General features: G+C 42.8%; 1 protein-coding gene and 1 long non-coding RNA gene across 2 annotated transcripts in view; one reads left to right on the forward strand and one right to left on the reverse strand.

Moving 5' to 3' along the window:
* LOC140070440 (uncharacterized) overlaps nucleotides 1-9,784 on the forward strand; it is a 15,248-nt gene extending 5,464 nt beyond the window's left edge. The window contains exon 3 of the long non-coding RNA XR_011848927.1: nucleotides 9,311-9,784. This is a non-coding gene — a long non-coding RNA (uncharacterized lncRNA). The remainder of the gene's footprint in view (nucleotides 1-9,310) is intronic.
* GOT2 (glutamic-oxaloacetic transaminase 2) overlaps nucleotides 1-19,828 on the reverse strand; it is a 20,365-nt gene extending 537 nt beyond the window's left edge. The window contains exons 1-9 of the mRNA XM_072116968.1: nucleotides 19,669-19,828; nucleotides 12,931-13,087; nucleotides 4,074-4,202; nucleotides 3,934-3,993; nucleotides 2,172-2,333; nucleotides 1,962-2,066; nucleotides 1,691-1,841; nucleotides 1,430-1,595; nucleotides 1,199-1,349 (exon numbers count right to left, since the gene is read on the reverse strand). Coding sequence (XP_071973069.1) covers nucleotides 1,199-1,349; nucleotides 1,430-1,595; nucleotides 1,691-1,841; nucleotides 1,962-2,066; nucleotides 2,172-2,333; nucleotides 3,934-3,993; nucleotides 4,074-4,202; nucleotides 12,931-13,087; nucleotides 19,669-19,748 — 1,161 coding nt within the window. The 5' untranslated portion in view covers nucleotides 19,749-19,828. The remainder of the gene's footprint in view (nucleotides 1-1,198; nucleotides 1,350-1,429; nucleotides 1,596-1,690; nucleotides 1,842-1,961; nucleotides 2,067-2,171; nucleotides 2,334-3,933; nucleotides 3,994-4,073; nucleotides 4,203-12,930; nucleotides 13,088-19,668) is intronic.
* Between the last annotated feature and the right edge of the window lie 471 nt (nucleotides 19,829-20,299).

Raw genomic sequence — 20,299 nt, forward strand, 5'->3', positions numbered from 1 at the left:
AAAGTTGGAAACTTGCATTCAGTCATGTGTTTGCAGCTCAGCGTAAGATAAAGGAGCCCATTCTCCATCTCCCCCAATACTTGCCTTAGTGACCACATTCCCCAAAACCTCTTCCATCCCCTCTTCCCTACTGATTGCAGTTACTAAACTACAATCGCTCTTCTCTCAAACCCCTACCTTAAGCTAATATATGTACTCCAAGTAAATCAGACTTCTGTGACATCGAACTGTCCTCTTAGGAAGCAACACTGACTGACAATTTCACAGCCAACCAGCAAAACACACTCCATAATGGAGTGGTTCTGCAGTTGGGGGCCACAGACCACAATACAGTCTCAGTTTTAGTCAATTCTGAAAGTTGATGTTGCTTTCACACTTGTGGCAGCATGAGACAGACTCTGTAGGTAGTGCAGCTCATCCAACAACACTGCCAACATCACTGCCAGCTGTTGCAAGAAGGTTTGTCGTCTGTTTGGTAGTGTCCAGAGGCACAACCAGAAGACAGGCCAGTAACCAGGAGACGTGGAGGACCTGCAAAATGACCTCCAGCAGGCCACAAACGTGCATCTGTCTACACAAACTGTTAGAAACTGACTCCATGAGGTTGGTATGAGGATCCGATGTCCACAGATTGAGGTTGTGCTCTCAGCAAAAAAACGTACAGGACGCTTGGCATTTTCCTGAGAACACGAGGATTTAAAAATTCGCCACTGACGCCCTGTACTATTCACAGATGAAAGCAGGTGGGTCTGGAGAAGCTGCAGAGAGTGATACATACACTACCGAGTCTCATTTTTTTTTTTTTTTTTTTAAGGACATTACATCAATGTTAGATCAGCCTGTAGTGCGGTTTTTCCACTTTAAATTGTGTGGGTGACTCAAAAGCCAGGCCACCATTGGTTAACAAATTTGATTTCCATTTAGCACATTCAACTTTGTACAGAGCAAAGTATTCAATACCAATAGGTGTTATTTGAGTGTTCCTTTTATTTTTTTGAGCAGTGTATATGTAAAATGGCAATAATATTTACAATATCACTTTCATTCTCTGTGTTGTAATAGTGACAATGTTTATTCAGTGGGTCGGGATGATTGTAATAATCCCCAATACCATTACACAACAGAATAGGAATTCCCTGTTAATCAAGCTGCATGAGTGATTTCTTTTCAATAATACCGTCACACCTTACTTCCTTACCTGTTCTGGACGTAACCCGGTGAAACAGAACATGCCGATTTGGTCACTGATGTGCTGCCAACTATGGATGGAGCCTTCCTTCTTCAGGTTGGAAACTAGCTGCTCTCTCATGCTAATTATACGATTAGCCATTCCCTTTACCTCCTGCAACCTACAGAGAGTGTTTCATTTTATTAAAGGCTTAAAGAACAGGAGGGTCCACATTGAAAATGTCCATGTCATTTTCATTACCATTCACTTCGGAGGTCAGGCTGGGTGAAGATTGCAGCTGCTATTCTGGCTCCATTTATTGGAGGGTTAGAGTACATAGGACGAATGAGAATTTTCAATTGCGATTCGACTCTCTTCGCTTCATCAGCATCACTGCAGACTACTGTGAAAGCCCCAACACGTTCACCTGCAGCAAAAGAAACACAGTGGTCCCAAGCAAAGACTCACAGAATTGACGAGCAGCCACAAAACAGCCCAACACTGTATGGAAATTATCCTCACCGTATAATCCCATGTTTTTTGCATACGACTGGGACAATACAACATTAAGACCTTCCTCGATAAAGTAACGCACTGCCCAAGCATCTCTATCAGTGTCTCCACTGGCAAAACCTTGGTAAGCCATGTCAAAAAATGGGAAGAGACGGCGGCTCTAAAAATCAAAATATGGAGAGAGACAAAGTGAACATGTTGCATACGATTTGTACAGAAAAGGTTCAGCTCAGCTATAAATTATGTGAATCTACCACTTTAATAAGTTTTAAGACCACACCTTGACCACAGCTGCCAACTCCTTCCACTGCTCTTTTTTGGGGTCCACACCTGTGGGGTTGTGTGCGCAGGCATGAAACAATATGACACTCTGTTCTGGTATTTTCTAAAAGAACACAAAAAGATAAATAGTTGAATGTAGACTATAAGGAGCTTTACAAGATAGGGCTAGGATCTAGAGAGCTAGAACTGCAATTTGTCAGTCACTTGCCGAAATATCATCTAGAGCACCAGCAAAATCAAATCCACAGGTCTTGGGGTCATAGTATCGGTAGCCTTTAAGCTCCATCCCAGCATCACGGAATATTGGGGTGTGGTTTCCCCATGATGGCTTTGGAAGATACACATCACGGCTGTACTTGTAAAATCTTTGCTGTAAAATAAATACTCAATTAAGTGTGACAGTGTGACCCAGGGTACAAGAAATCTAGGGAAAGGGTGCTAAACATCTCAGAAGTGATAGATTACAGTATGGGCGCTTAACAATCTTAAACAGATACTGGCAGTTCTGCCCTGCCATAAAAAAAAAAAATGAATAAAATTTATAGTAAGAGCAGAGCAACATCTCAGCAGTGCATAGATAAGGCACATTCAAACTCCCACAGATTACAGAGTCATACACTCTCTCTTCTATACAAGTTCCTGCTCTTGAAGCCAAGTGAGGGGGGCGGAGTTGAGTGGAGGGGCGTGGCCTTGTGTACATCAGGAGGTTATGCAGCAGTGTATATAATGAGGTTCTGTAGTTGTAGTTATTTTAGTAATTATCAGTTTATCAGATTGTTATCTGGGAAAGCAATATTTACTTTATTGAAAAAAATTATATATTGGTGGTAAGGGTTTGCACTTAGGAGCCTCCATAAACCTCAATATCCCCCCCAAAAAAAATATACACAATCTTTTCCATTATACCTTATTTTTGTGCTGTATTTTATACAAAAGAAGTAAATAATAGATGTGAACTGGCTTTAAGTCTGCTAATCACAGCTAACAAGGCAAAGTGCAGTTGTCAAGGACCAAGAAAAGTCTTAATTCTGCATAGACTTTGTCCGTTTACAGGTACAAAACAAGCAATTCTGTTGTAATGTTAAGATTAATGTGTAACCGACTATTATATTGATTCAACTACAGATTACAAGGGAGAAACCAAATTTTCCTCTTGTAGACGAACCAATGCTGAGTCCCATTCTATACCACTTGACTCATTTCTGCTCATCTAGCAAGGATTTAATTAACTCTGATAAGCTTTTCCAGGCTAAATATACTAAGAACTTATACTAAGAATAGGTCATCAATATTAGACTAGCAGGGTCTGACACCCAGCAGCTGAAACAAAATGAAAAGTCTGCTTTAACCACATCACGGGCTGAGCTCTCTCCATACAGTGTGTGTCGGCTGTATAATACAGCTGACACCCGCCTGTTGCTGCCACAGTCTGTGCTGGCTGGATAACTTGCCATTTCGTGGGCGCCGTCATCTTGGAAGACCGATCGGCATCCCTGTGACGTCATCGGAACACGGCGATCTTTTTCCTTGGCAGCCTACAATCTCATTTAGACTTGTAAGCTTGCCATGTGTAATGACCTCAAATAGCCAGCAGATGGCAGGCTATTCGAGATCAGCAGTAAAATTGCTACCGTATATACTGTAATACAGTAGTATTGCAGTATAGACTATTAGCAATCAGATCTTTCAGGGTTATACTCTAGAGTATCTGAAATAATGGTAAGAAAAAAATTTTAATGTAAGGAAAGGATTATTCTTGACCGGGAACACCGTAAAGAAAAATAGCACCCAAATGTCCAAATCGCCCACAAAATGTGTTTTCTTGTCTATTTTTTGCGGCCAAGCCTCACCTAAACCTACCTCTAGCAGCCTTAGGGTAAATTGAGTTTGAGACCCTGGTGGTAGACACTATTCATGGTACCTAGTGTCCAGGGGTGTTTCAACACACAAAAAAAAAAAAAAAACCTCACCAGGAAGTTTGCTCCAACTCGCAGGGATCCTGTGCCAGAGATGGTCTGTACAGTAACATACTGTAGAAGCAACAGAGAGGAGACTCAGAACACTTAAATCATATTATTCACACAGTTCTCATATTGTCCTGAACACTTACCCGTCCACTCTGAATGACCTCTGAGTTTTCACCCATTGCCAGCTGAGCCGAGGCCCGGGCAAATTCTGGAAGTCCACCAATGGGGAGATATTCCTTATCAAGGTTCTTCGCTGTCATCTGTGCCTCTGCCTAAGAAACGAGACAAAGTCAGAACTCAAGGTTGCACACATCATAAATTAACCTTAAGTTGCTGTATAGACTGTGCAATTGCTCAGACTTCACCTTTCCCCTTCTACATCCTTTTTGACCCTACATTTCTGCAGGTAAAACGTTGGAGTTGTTCTCCCCACTGGTGACCGGTCACATCTCTGTAGCTCACTTTCTTCTACCACTGCACCATCATATGCAACAGGGTTAGTGGGTGCCAATACGCTATCCAGGTACAGTGCCTTGCGAAAGTATTCGGCCCCCCTTAGGAATCACCATCAAGTGAGACACAATTAAATATTTTAAAAACTTATTTAAAAAAAAATAAACAGAAAATTTGGACGTGCTATATTATTCAGCCCCTTTACTTTCAGTGCCGCAAACTCACTCTAGAGGTTCAGTGAGGATCTCTGAATGATCCAGTCTTGTCCTAAATGACTGATGTTGATAAATATAATCCACCGGTGTGTAATCAGGTCTCCTTATAAATACACCTGCTCTGTGATAGTCTCAGGGTGCAGTCACACGTTGAAGTTAAAACTGCATTGCAATTACTTTTGAGGTGGTATTTCTCATTTTAACAAGTGAAAGACATCAAATCAACAGGTGAATGACATTTGTTGAACAGCTTTCTCCTTCAAAATCCAATGCAGCTGATTAGTTTATGTATTTCACCTGTGAAATTGGCAAAACTGCACCTAAAAAACACCTCAAAACTAATTGCGATGCAGTTAAAAGGAACCTACCACCAAGATTCTACCTATAAAAAGGTAGAACGGGTGGTAGGTGGATTAATGGGACGCGAGGATAGCCCTTTTTAGAGCTTATCCTCACGTCCTGGCTATCTTTTAGAAAACTTTGTAGCTCTGATATGTAAATTTTCTTAAGAGGCTACTGGGGCATGGAGTAGCCGGACATGAGGCTACACGTCGCGGCTACTCCACGCCCCAGTAGTTTCTTTTCTCCTCCTACCATTTCATCTTCGGCGTCCAGCTCCTTGTCCGTGTACCCGGCGTTCTGCGCATGCGCAGAACACAGACCTACGGCTGCGCGGCCATAACTCCAATGGTAGGAGGAGAAAAATAGGTTACTGGGGCATGGAGTAGCCGCGACATGTAGCCTCATGTCCGGCTACTCCACGCCCCAGTAGCTTCTTTTCTCCTCCTACCAGTTCATCTTCGGCGTCCAGCTCCTCGTAGCTGCCGACCCTCTGAGTACCCGGCGTTCTGTGCATGCGCAGAACACAGGCCTGCGCAGAACGCAGATGCCGGGCTATCTTTTAGAAAACTTTTCTAGCACTGATATGTAAATTTTCTTAAGCGGCTACTGGGGTGTGGAGTAGACGGACATGAGGCTACACGTTGCGGCTACTCCACGCCCCAGTAGCCTATTTTCTCCTCCTACCATTTCATCTTTGGCTCGCAGCTCCTCATAACCTATCATTTGGCATAAAAGCAACGCAGCTCATTACCCTGAACACACCATTCCCACTGACATGGTGGTGGCATCATGGTGCAAGCAACTAAAAGCTGTAATCGCAGCAAAAAGGATGGCACTACAAAGTTTTAAAGTGGTATTCCCACAAAGACAACGTGTCTTAAATGAATTCCGGAGAACAAAATAACACCTTCTCTATTTCAATGTTAACAAAAATAGAGTATTTCACAGATATAATTCAGACCTGTCTCAGTCCTAGTGTACACAATTTTGGCTGACCCTAGACCCAACCCTGGATCTTTGAGCTTAGGGTCGGCAGACATCTTGTGTCTGACTCTGCGCTGAGCTCCTCTCCACTTCTAGCCCCACCTTTGCATTCCAGGATGAGCTCACTCTCGTGAGTAGAGGAAAGCTAATGACAGATGAGGTATCTGGGTGGAGGAACAGCAGATCTGCAAGGGTGTGCTATAGGCGAGATATGTAATATGCATCTCATGGATCTCATCTCTGACCTGTCTTTTTCTATGTGTTAGATAAGAGAATAGAATGTTCAGAAGCTAAATGAAAGTGTATATAAACCTGCACCCTAATAATCTAGCCACATTGTCGGCACACAGAGGAATCGTGAAGTGATTAGCGAGAGTCTCCGCCCACACTCTTGAATTTTTGTGTAATACATCACTAGGGGATTACAATTTAAATATATAATATTGTACACCCACTTTTCAGTTCATTATTTTTGTGTCACACATGTTGATTCTTCACCAAATTTTTTTTCTCCCTCTTTATGTTTGAAGCCTGAAATGTGTCTAAAGTTGGAAAAGTTCAAGGGGGGCCAATACTTTTGCAAGGCCTGTAGATATCTGGGCATTTAATGGCTCAAATGTGCTGTTTTTTTGCTGTACAGGCAGTTCCTGGGTCACATACAAGATAGGCTCTTTAGGTTTGTACTCAAGTTGAATTTTTATGGAATAAAATTTCTTTGACCATGTGACAATTGGATTTTTGTCACATCCACAGAGCTTCGCCAGAGGTCCGTCTGTAAGTAGGAGTTGTCTGTTAGTCGGGGGACTGCCTGCACCAAGAATGTGACTAGAATTAGGAAAGGATTAAAAAAATATGTGCACCCTATGCAACCTAGACCACAATAAACAGGACCTAGGGCGACTTGGATAAGACCATATAATTTAGTAGTTACAATTAAAAAAAAAAAAATGAAGTTTATTAAGTGTGAGGCCTCATTCTGTCAAAAATATTTAGTAAATACAAGGCCCCTTTTACATTCCTTTTTATTCTAGGACCACTAAGTTCCCAAACCACCCAGGGGCATCTCTCTCTCTACTACTTGGCTCTGGGAGAAATTGTGCAGATTACAGATCCGTTTCCAGTGTTTGTTTTCCAGGTTAAAATAAAATAGCAAGTACACAGATTTATTGGCACAAAGTAGAAAGGATCAAAGTAGAAGCATCAGGTGTTTGAGCCGTTTACCCTTAGTGACCACATCCTCCATGCCAGGGATTGACCTTCATGGACCTCTCTATTCAGTCTCAAATTCATCCTCCTCCCAATCTAGGTTGGCTCAGTCTGAGAGGCACATGGACAAATCACATGTACAGCACGTGTGGAGTCAGCACTCTGTTACATCACTAAGCAAATGAAAGCCGGCCGACAAACAGACACCCTGCAGTGCATTACAACACACATACAAGTCAGAAAACAAACCCTGCACCGTTATATGTTGCATGACAGAAAACATTCACAATTTCAGAGTGTATAACATAGTACGTGCAGCATAATACAGTAGCATTGTAGAGTATGGATTGATGACAAACACACATAACAGGGGGAAAAAAAAAACAGTAGTTACTTACCGGTAATGATGTTTCCTCGAACCACGACGGCACCAACCAGAGAGAGGGATCCGCCCCCAGGGACAGGAAACCTGAGCATAAAAAACACGCCCTTCCTATCCTGCCTCAGTGGTTACAGAGACTTGGAAGAACCTTATTAGTACATCAGAAAAAACATTTCCATGTAAGCATAATTCTGATGCCCAAAATTATTATTATTTATATTTAATTATATTAACTCTACCCATGGACTACCACAAATAAAAAAGGTAGGAAAAAACACCCGGGTGGGAATATACCTGGTGCCGTCGTGGTTCGAGGAAACATCATTACCGGTAAGTAACTACTGTTTTCCCCATCACCACGACGGCACCAACCAGAGAGATTTTCAGAGAGAAATATTTAGGGAGGGATAACAGAGGAGAGCGATTTTCTCTGGTAAAGAGTTCAAGAGTACCCACCACATTTAACCGATAGTGTTTAAAGAAAGTGTGGGGGGTAAACCCGCATGCTGCCTGACAGATCCGGTCCCAGGATGCATGTCTAAATTATACCCAAGATGTGGCAAGTGCTCGGGTAGAAAGGGCACTGATAATTTTTTGAGACTACATAGGTCAAATTCTACTCTTTATAGAGGTCTAGACCACCGAGTAAACTGATTATTTGCCTTTACGCAATACACATACTCTTAGGATATATTATAACCCGAACCCCTGGCCTCTAGGTTATGAAAACCTTCTTCCCCTTCAGATTTTGAATTGGTGCCAAGGGACATAAGAAATATTCTGTATGACCAATAATAGATAGTGGAGGTCAGATCGAAAATACTACCGAAGCCACCAGATTAGGTCAACCTTTGCGAGTAGGGACATCCTACTGTGGGACCTAATGTGGAGACTTTATGACCCAATTGCCTCTGGATTTCATGTCAACTTACTAACCAGAAAAAACTGAAGGGTTTTTTTTTTTTTTTTTTTTTAAGAGAAAAAAATGATACTAGAGAATATTAGAATGTTCCAAATCAATCTGAGATTTGCATGACGGACAAAAGCTCTGCCAGTCCTCTATTTATTTAGGATGTTCCTAAGGAATGTGTTACAGAGCATATTCCTTTACACTGTATGATCCTCTGACAATTTACTCCTTGTTTGTTCCCCGATTGTTATAATCTTCAGAACTTTGAGAATGACTTTTCGACCGACTCCAGATTCTCTGAAAAACTGTACCTTCTACCTAGGTTCCTACACCTTAAGAAGACAGTACATATAATAACTATAAGAACCTCTTAGAATCCTGACAGCAGCTTGTTTAGATTCCAGAGGACTGACCCCTAGACTGTCTAGTGAAAATTACAGCCTGTACCTTACTTGCAGAAAAACAAGTTGTAGAGGTCTTAAAAACTAAACTAAGACCTGGTAAACAGTAGATAAAAACTGGTTTATACTATATCCATTTTAAACCTTGCTATAAGAAGGGACAGCTTTGCCCCAATGGAAGATAACCTCCCTATATGCAACACAGAGGAATGACTGGACATGAATGGAAACATCAGGGCCATCGCTTCCATTGTTCCAGATGACTATTCAGGATCTGCGCGTGTGGCAAAAATTGACGCGGCTTGGGCTGAAGGAAAGAGGTGGTTTAGTATTATGTGGGTATATGATAGGTCAGTGATGGCGAACCCCCCATAGCCTCAGTGCCCAAACCTCAACCAAAAGCGACTTATCTATTGCAAAACTCCAGCGCAGCAACCTAAGCAGTAATGTATTTCTCTTTGTTAATTGACAAATTTCATTCCTTCAGCCTCCCAAGGACACCAACCCGGTTGAAAGGAAGAGGGCAAATTCATCTATCATTGTAAGAAGATTCTGCAGGCTGACTCTGAGATCTGTCATGTGAACTTTATTCTGTGGTGATGGTCTGGGTGCCCACAGAAAAGGCTGCCTCTGGCACCTATGCCATAGGTTTGCCACCCTTGTGACAGGTGAATGGCTCCCTGACATCATAAGGACTTGTGCACCTGCACACATAGTAATATCATAGTAACAATATTTTTTATCTCCCTTGGAGTTCTAAGTCATAAAAGTAAATGATTGTTATTTCACATGAATATATTTGAAACAGATGAATGTTGTTCACTACAAGTTATTAATGGCGGATTTGTACAATTTGGTTGTAAAATGCACCTGGTATGATCACATGCTTAATTGAAGTTGTTCATATATGTGGAATGTTGGATTTATCACATTGTTACACTTGGGTAAATAAAGCACCCATCCATTTCAAAAAAAAATTTTTTTTTTTTTCTTTTTTTTTTTTTTTTTTTTTGAGTTTGGAATGCCGTCTAGTATATCTGCCTGGTGTGTCAAGACCAGTACTGAGGTTTTCACCAACAAAGCTTTTTGTTATTGTTTTGGTGCTACTGGACTTTCGAATGTTTTTCCAGGTCTGAGAGGATGCGCTGACAGCCTGTCAGGCTCCACTAGTTTAGAATCTGCAAAATATACTTAAATCTGCAGGACATGAAAAGAGACACTGACTTGCTCTATTTTTGTGACCTTGAAAGGAAGCAGACTGTTGGGCTTATACTAATAAGCAGACAACCATCAGGGGAATCATATCCCCTTGGGAAAAACTCCCCAAGTCTGGGTACACATGGATATTGGGAGTCTGCTGTACCAGCAAAACACAATGCAAGGAGCATATCCTACCCCAATTCATCATCTCTTGCTCCCCTGTAGAGCAACCGCTCGGAGCAAGGATTCCGGAACCATTCACATTACCTGCTTACCTGGGGACCAGCTGCTTCCAGCAAGGACTCTGGCATCGTTCACATTACTCGCTTACCTGTGAAACTACTTCTTCTATCAAGGTTTTTTGGCATACTTCCCATTATCTTGTGGGTACTTGTGGAGCCACCCCCCACAGACAGTTTTATGTTATCATTCACATTACCTTGTGTATCTGTGGAAAACTGTTCACAGCCTGGATTATGTAATAGTTCACATTACCTTGGGTATTTGTGGAACCACCGCTCACAGCCTGGATCATTCACATTACTTTGTGTATCTGTGGAAACTATTCACAGCAAGGATTATGTAATTATTCACATTGCCTTGGGTATTTGTGGAACCACTGCTCTCAGCAAGGAGTATAGCATCATTCACATTACTCTGTATCTGTGGAACTATTCACCGCAAGGATTATGTAATTATTCACATTGCCTTGGGTATTTGTGGAACCACCGCTCACAGCCTGGATCATTCACCTTACTTTGTGTATCTGTGGAACTATTCACAGCAAGGATTATGCAATTATTCACATTACCTTGGGTATTTGTGGAACCACTTAACAGCAAGGAACATAGCATCATTCACATTACTCTGTATCTGTGGAACTATTCACAGCAAGGGATATATCATAATTCACATTACCCTGCATCTGTGAAACTATTTCCAGCAAGGATTGAGGCATAATTAACAATATACTCTATACCTCATGTGATACAATTGCTGATAGCAAAGATTATGGTATTAATCATATTACCATTTCCCTATCTTGGCCTCCCTGGTCTGAGGTTGTTGGGGGGGGGGGGGGGGGGGGGGGTGACTCCTAGTCAGGCTCCATGAGCCTGCCTTTAGTGATGGATTCCCATCTTTCAGTGTACGGACACTCAAAGTCCACTTTCTCAGCGAATACATAGTCAAATGTTAATGTGTTAATGGTCCCGCAACCACAATGTGTTATATGAATAAACCTTTTATATCCTATTGTATGTAGATGTACAAGGTTGGAGAGAGCAGTTTGAATTAGGTTAGGAAACTGCACATCTGTTAACAAACTGCAATATGCCAACACTGAGTTGTTTAAAACCTAACAAGTTTTGCAGGCATAGCCCATATAATAAATGTTTTACTACATCTTGTAATCTTGAGTTTCCAAATGATCAATGTTGATGGGAACTCACTTTTAGTCCAGGCCATGCTTTATAAAAGCAGCATGTGGTTCATCAGACCTTCCAAGATAACTGAAAAATAACCATGTGCTCTGTGAGGGGTCTCAGTCCTGCACAACTCTCCACCTAGGAGGAGAGGCTAACCTGCAAGTCGTTAGATAATTAACTCAGCCTGCAAGAGTAATTAATCAAAAGCTGTGACCTGAGCTACTAACCAGGATTACAGACCATCTTCCCATTCTGGGACTTGCAGATTTTAAAGCTGCATAGATGCAGCCCCCTCACAAAAGCAAGCACGTTTAGTTTAGAATGGCTGGTAGCCTTTCCATAGGTTAACCAGAATTCATATTACACACTACATATCATGAGTGTAATAGAAGAAAAGTAGACTTACCACCCAGAACTCTCATATAGGTACAGAGGTTCTGCCGGGTCTGTGGGGATACGGTGAGCTCCTTGTCAGGTTCCGTTAGCCCCTCAAATGGATAATCCAACAGACACAAACCAATCCAACTGGAGGCGTGTTCTGTACGGGACGCCAGAAGTCCCATCCTGTTAGCGCCATTCACCATGTGAGGTGTGTCTGGAGAGTTGTCACACCATGTAAACTCCGAATCCTGCTTCTAAAGATGTCGGACACGGCTGGGCTCCCACTCTGGGGTCAGCAGCGTGCAGCAGGAACCCCGAACAGGCGCACTCTAGTCCCCACATCATGCTGTTTCTGGGGCTAGGCTTTGGATCACTCCAGATCTGGACGATCTCCAGCTCACTGGCTGGGTTCAAAACCCTAGTACCTGTTGTCTGACAGGTACTAGGTAATAGTTCTCTACACACTCAGGTTCCCGCCAGGGACAGGAAACCACTGAGGCAGGATAGGAAGGGCGTGTTTTTTATGCTCAGGTTTCCTGTCCCTGGGGGCGGATCCCTCTCTCTGGTTGGTGCCGTCGTGGTGATGGGGAAAAAATCATCATAAACTGCAGCAAACAACTTATGCTCCTGTTGCCCCGCACCACCTGTCAGAGCCGTGCCCGTTTCTTTACATTGGCAGGCACTCCCATCCAACCGCTTCTGATCTCCCTATTAGTTCTATTGTTGTATCAGGCGTGCGACAGTAGATGGATGGGCCTGCTTGACTCTAAACAAACAGACAGGCAACAATGCTCGATAATGGGTGTGACAGAGCAGGCAAGCACAAAGTTTTTTTTGTTTTTACACCTCCCTCCCCAGGCCCTTTCAACTCTGCCCCCCCAAATGCCTAAAACACAAGGTATTAGACATATCAGAATCCAGACCACTGCGGCTGCTGTCTGAAGCTTTGCGGAAAGGCTGCAGTAATAACGCTATGGTAATCCTCCCAGTCTTATTGTTCAGACTGTACGTGGCTGTTGACATGATGGGGGAAGGTGGAGGGGTCATTTTGTAAACAAGTTGCCAAAAGATCAATGCTACACAATGTAACAATGCTCACCTTTCGCACGCTGCTGAGGACATAGGGCTTTCCATTGTCATCACGATAAGCCCCAACACCAAGGTTCATCTTCTTAGGGTTGTTATCTCTCTTGAAAGCTTCGGTCACACCAAGGATAGGATCAGGGGGGCCCATCTCAACATGAGACCACCATGAGCTAGAAAATATAGGGAGGATGATGCAAGTCACTCTTCTTCAGCAATTTAAACATTCATAAGCAAGTCTTGAATTAATCTTTCAAGCAAATAAGCAATTCCCATAATGGCTTGCACACAAAGTAGCAGGTAGTGAGCTCATGATTGATATTAAAAAAAGGCATACATAGTGAGGATTGTGCATGCACTTATTGGGCCACATGGGTCTGTATTGACAACCATGACAGAGGTTGTCTGAACAGAACTCCTGATCAGAAACTCCACAGCTCCTTTTTACGCGTGTACCGGTGTGATCATCCATTATCCTACAAAAGGACACCAGCAGTGAAGTCCTGTGTAGAAGCTGATGACTTTGGATTATGGATGCACAGCCTATGCCAACATGATACACGCCCCTGTAAAGAATGTCAGGAGTCACTTCACACGTGGATCATGGACTCATGGAAGTTCTCAGGATCTGCAGTTACACTAAACTGGCCACTGAACTTTACTTTTCTGAACAAGATAAAATGAAATGTGTATACCTGAAGATTTAATTATTTCACAAAATGTCCTTCTCTGTAGACTATAGGTACCTATAATTTTCAGATTTCCCTGAGCTACTACATGGCACACAAAGAAGAGAAGGTGGTACCCCACCACAGGGCTGCCAAAAGGGGGGGGTGGGCGGCGGGTCTAGTGGGACTGTGTGTAAAGGAGTTCACAGAATTCTTCCAGTCAGGGTCCCCAAAATTCCTATTGGCGGCCCTGCCCCATCACTCTGTAGATCACCATTACAAGCAACATAAAGGACTACAAAAGTCTTGTGGCGTTTGCATGTAAATTAGGCAGCAACACTTAGGCCTCATGCACACAACTGTTTCTGGCAGTGTGCCCTTTAAGTGGCTGGCTTTCTATGGTTTCAATGGCTGACTTCCCAGGCCACAAATTATGGAGCAGGTGAATGCTGCTGGCTGCGTATTTGATGTGACATCTTCATGGTTTTGGGTACATGTCTTCATTCACAATGACCAGCATTTCAATACTTTAGTAATAAACCTGTAACTCTGAAGATGTTCGGAGGGTGGCTTAGTTTTGCTGCAGCTCTCAACTTAAGACAAGAGTGGTGTACAGCATGGAATGACAGCTGGGGCTGGGTATAATGTCAAGGACACACAAGGTGATCTATAAACAGAATTTGGCAGAAATGTCACCAGCCATTACATAAACAAAATACAGCCTCCGATTTACAGTCACACACGATGACTTCCATTGTGCCCCGTTTTCTTCCTGGGTCAGCCTCTTCTGCACCATAATTCGAGCATTCATGAAACAAAAAACAATTCAAATTATGCCAAAAGGGTTGCACCAATACCAGAATTTTGAGCGTGATACTAATACCCAGAGAAGTTTTCCAGATACTTGATACAAGTATTATCTGAATTCAATGTTTAGGGTGCGGTCACATGGGGCGTATACATTGCATTTGGCTCAGCCCAAACACATACAGGTTTCCAATTAAACACATGCGATCAGTAACTATCAACCAGCATTTTGCAAGGAGAGCTTAAGAGTTTTATTATATGCATTATGAAGGTTGTCCTGATAATATTAATATAAAATGTATAATTTATTTTGTGTCCAATACAGTTAAATTTGATAACAAATTTATACAGGCGGTCCCCTACTTAAAGGGAACCCGTCACCACTATTTTCACAAATACAGGTAGTGGCAGGTTCCTATAGAGCTCTAATAACTATCTGACACCCTGCTTGTAGCTAAAAGTAGTTTCCCTCAGATCCCCATAAAATCAGAGTTATAATCTTGCCTGGTATCTATGCAGCTTTGGAGCGAGTCCACGGGGGGGGGGGGGGGGGGGGGGGGTGGGGGGGGTGGCCTAATGTCATGTGACCAGGGTGACATCATCACAGGTCCTTGAGCTACTTAATATGAAAACTGTACCCCATGTACATATCTGACCACATAAAACAATCACAGCAGCCTCCGTGGACTTCTACTCCTCTCCATGCAGCCTGCTGTGATTTCATGTGATAAAATATGCTGTGATTTCATGACATATATGCTTTGTGTACAGTTCCTAATGCAACAAAAGCTATAGGACCTGTGATGATGTCACCGTGGTCACATGACATTATAGCAGCATACAGAGATAGGGAGGAGCTGCTGGATTCAGCCTGAGGAGGCCACGCCCACCTTGGACTCGCTGTAGTCATGCTTAGTTACCAGATAAAACTATAAAGTTGAATATATGGGGATCTCAGGGGAAGATTTTTTAGCTACAAGCAGGGTGTCAGATAGTTACTAGAGGTCTATAGGAACCTGTCACTACCTGTATTTGTGAAAATAGTGGTGACGGGTTCCCTTTAAGAACACCTGACTTACAAATGACAAACGGACCTCTGGATATTGGTAATTTCCTGCACTTTAGCGCCAGGCTTCAATAGCCAGCTATAATAGTTATCACAGGTGCTAATACTGGTTTTTATGACAATCCAACATTTTTAAAATCCAGTTGTTACAGAGACCAAAAAATTCTGTCTGGGGTTACAATAATAAAATATATGGGTCCGACTTGCATACAAACTCAACTTAAGAACAAACCTACAGAACCTATCTTGTACATAACCCGGGGACTGCCTGTAAATTAAAGGTTTTAACAAGAAGATCCATCTCTACACACCAGTGCATTATCTTTTTTGTGGCGACATCCTAACTCTAAAGAAGCTTGACAAAAAAGAATTCCTCCCCTTGACAACCACTAAGCCCATAGTCTAGTGCAGTGGTGGCGAACCTATGGCACGGGTGCCAGAGGTGGCACTCTGTGCCCTTTCTGCGGGCACTCAGGCCATCACCCCAGGATAGAGATCACCAAACATTGAATCTTCCTGCAGTCCCAGGCAACTTAAGAGATTCTGTCCTCAGCGCCATTTTAAAGTGACACTTCATTGGCTGTTTTGAACTGCGGGAAGGTTTTGACAGAACTGCATTATATGGAGGGTAATCCTACTGGACCCACCATTCTTCCTGTACAGAGACACCATGGAGAGAAGCTACAACGATAGTCTGAAATTGCCCTTCTTCTTTCAACTGTATTGACGGCCGATACGATTGAAAGATGTGGAGGAACAGGTAGCAATAAGTTACTGCTTAAAATTCCATGTAAATAAGTACCGTATATACTCGAGTATAAGCCGACCCCAGTATAAGCCGAGACCCCTAATTTCAACACAAAAAACTGGGAAAACCTAATGACTCGAGTATAAGCCGAGGGTGGGAAATGCATTGGTTACAGCCTCCCAGTATATAGTCTGCCAGCCCCTGTAGCATACAGCCTGCCCAACCCCTGTAGCATACAGCCTGCCCAGCCCCTGTAGTAGGAAAAAAAATAACACTGTACTCATCTTTCCGACGTCCCCCATAGGTCCTCTTCTGTCTCAGACAGAAGAGGACCTATGGGTGACGTCAAAAAGGTGAGTTTTGTCTTTACGTTTTTAGTTGACTCGAGTATAAGCCGAGTTAGGGTTTTTGAGCACAAATTTTGTGCTGAAAAACTAGGCTTATACTCGAGTATATAAGGTAAATAAGTAAATTCCACTTCACAGTAAATAAGTGAATTATGGTAGTAGTTTGGACACTCGGTCTCTAAAAGGTTCGCCATCACTGGTCTAGTGGATAGAGGTGGAGTGTGTAGGTTGCGACTTCAAGTTCCCGTCTGGGCTTAAAAAATATTTAATTGAATAACATTAAATAAGAGACCTTGGGGGAGATTTATCACTGCATCTACGCTATTTTTCTGGCATAGAAGCAGTGAATTACGATTAAAATTGTGAATAAGCCACATTCCATGTCCCTGTGTTTTTTGGAGAAACCAAAGAACTAAAGCTTTCACACAAAACTACCCAGTTTTGCTATAGTTTTGCCAGGCGGGAGACGTTGAAACACTTTGGACCATATTTATGAAAGCCCTTTGCCCGTTTTTTTCAGAGCAAACTGCTTGCACATGTATTTATAAAGTGTCATAACACATTTGTGTCACAACTGCACTACACCTGACGTGACCCAAAATTCTGAACTGAGGGGCGTTCCGGTGCACAGTCGGACCATGCGCCACATTTATCATGCAGTGTCCAAGAGAATTGTGTTGCAAGCTCCATGTTAAATATGCACTCTGTCACAGGAGTAGAGGGAGCGCCAGATTCATGAAAAACGAGCGCCACAATTCAAGAGTGTCGCATTTTGCACAATCCACAGGCAAACTGCAGATACGGACACTTCATGATATTTTCCTGATGACATGGTCCCTCCTCTGCCATGGGCCCAATACATCTATTCAAAAGGATTCCCTGTCCGATGTCTCCCATAAAGATTCTCCTGTAAACAGCTACAGTCTGTAGAACTGGAAAAGTCATTCGGTACCAAAAATTGCAGAAACCAAATTCATTGTGCAACCCTTGTTCAGATACTTATGGGCTTGAACAAAAGTGGTGGGTTTTTGTGGGAAGGGGTGTGGCTTAAGTTTCATTCCCTTTTTAGTTCCTAATACATTACTTAGCTCCAAATGGCAGAGCAGGTAGTCTATGCTCCCTGCTCTATTATAGATTTAAAGCATTTCAGTTATCTCTCCCCACATTCAAAAATCCATTTTTATTTTTTCATGTACAGAGCTGTATGAGGGCTTGCTTTCTGCACAACAAATACTTCCTAGTGACAGTATTTAATATTTCTTGCCATGTACTGGGAAGCTGAATTAAAAAAAATGCTGTAAAGTTAGTGTAAATAGGTTTTTAAAATTATTTTCTTGTGGGCTCTTTTTTTTTTGTTTTACTGTGTGGTCTAAATGACAACTCTCCTTTATTCTTTGGATCAGTATGACCATGGGGTACAGACATTTGAATGCCATTTTACATTATGGGGTTCACAGCCGAGAATAAACATTTTTATATTTTGATAGAGCTGGTATTTTGGGACAACGAGACGATAGCTAATGTTTAATGCCTTTTTTTAATTTTTATATTAGTTCTAAGAAATAGGGGCAGGGGAATTTAAATTTCAGATTTTTTTTTTTTTGCCAAGATGGCAGCCCTGTGATTTCGGAGCGGCAGAAGCATATTCGTATGAATGATAATAGTCAAAGTGGAGAGCTCCCTTGATAAATCACCAGATTTGCTAGAAGGGGCTGTCCCCGGGTCACATTCAAGATAGGTTCTTTAGGTTTGTACTCAAGTTCAATTCATATGCAAGTTGGAACTAATATTTTATATCATTGCAGCCTGGGATTAAAGTAAAGCTTTCAGAGATCTCCACCTGAGGTCACAGTGGTCTGTCTGTAACTAGGGGTTGTCTGTTAGTGGGGTGTCCTTCAGTCCGAGACCACCTGTATTCACTTTAATTATTCATTCATGCCACTGATCTGTTGAAAAGTAAATAATTCCAATAGCAATCCAGGGAGGGTGTTAAGGTGAGTATGGGTCACCATGCCACTTCATATTTTCCCCAAACTGAGGTTTTTTTTAATACATCTCCTGTTACCAGTCTTTCCTCCCTGACGATTTTGGTCTGTATGTGCTTACTCTTTCTGCATTATCCCATCTGGTGCAATAGAAGACTGTAGTTTAATTCTGCACAGTTAACATTCATACTGCTTTATATTGTTCCATAGCCACTGCATAGACACATGTATACAGTCTCAAGGTCCGTCTATGTCAACAGTTTTTTTAGAAGGAAGAAGGCCATGGATAACATATGCTGCCAGCACATGTCAATATACCAATTGCAACATAGTAAATATCATTGTATGGAGATGATGGGCACACAGAGAGACAAGACGCTTCATTGTCTATCATTCCAAACTGTTGTCTCACCAGACGATGTAGTGGACATGGTAGAAAGCCACTTTGTTCAGTCTCCAGCTCTGGGGGTCATGTGAACCACAGTAATCTTATTCACTGGGGGCAGCACCTTTACATCTAATCACAGGCTGCGTCTCATGTGTTGGTTGTAACAAATGTAACTCTTTCACTACCACATACCAGTAAGGAAGAAGCTTGTGTGCGGTGATGAGACCATGCCTGTACTGTGCCTTCATCCCTTGTGCCATGTGATCCATTCATAATTCTCCTAGAATATATCTCAAGAACTCCGAACTATACTATGACCTTGAAATGTCATTGTCACCTGGCAGAACCAGGGTTAGCATCAGGATGTCCCCAGATAACCCGTATAGCCCAGCTATAACTAGATAAGCCCCTCTCGACAGCCTGGCAGTGGAAGGGTAACAGCAGCCCATTCTCTCTGTACAGCTTCACATAAGATCGCAGCGATCCAACAAGAAGAGGAATAATCGTATCCCCTCTAAACACTCACAGCCAGGACCCCATGTGCACGACGAAGGGCACGATCTGCTACTTCCCGTATAGAGCGCAAGCTCACAGGGTTAGCCCCACAGCGACACATCGATCGCTGAACAATGAAGCAAACGCAGTGCAAGTGGAAATTAGATGTTAAAAGCGCAGCCACTCTGCACGTTACGTGCAAAGAGAGTGCTAGCTCTGCGGCCCAGACCTCCACTTCTCTTACCCTTACCTGGCTCTGGTTTGTAGGGCGCCTAGGCAGGGCTGGAAGCGGACAGCCCCGGCCAGCAAACTAGACTTCAGCAGAGCCATGACTCCAGGAGAAGAGAGAAGGACGACTGACAGGCCCGGGTATAACAGGGTGACATCAGAACACACCCCTTCCAGCCCCTGCCAGAGCAGCCGGGAGCAGCATAGCTCCCTCTGCAGGAGAGGAGGGTGAAGAACGGAGCCTTCGACAGCGTTACAACGCCACCTGCATGACAAGAGGGGTAAGAACAGGGGAAAGTCAGGGTACATTACTGAGCTACAGAAGAATGAATCACAGAAAAGGTCTTTAGACACAGCGCCAGCTGCAGGTAAAGAGGGGTAAGAATAGGTGAGAGCAGTGTACTGAGTTACAGAAGAATGAATCACGAAAAGGGCTGCAGATACAGTGACACAGCGCCACCTGCATGACAAGAGTGGAAAGAACAGAGGAGAGCAGTGTACTGAGCTACAGAAGAATGAATCACAATAAAGATCGTTAGACACAGCGCCACCTATAAACCCCTCTTTATTTTATCCTCCCTTTACATTTGGTTTTACACTTGTCTTTATCTCCCCAAACTTATACATAATACCTTCTATACTCCTAACCTATC

Source organism: Engystomops pustulosus, chromosome 7 (genome assembly GCF_040894005.1).
Source record: "Engystomops pustulosus chromosome 7, aEngPut4.maternal, whole genome shotgun sequence".
In the NCBI taxonomy this organism is placed as follows: Eukaryota; Metazoa; Chordata; class Amphibia; order Anura; family Leptodactylidae; genus Engystomops; species Engystomops pustulosus.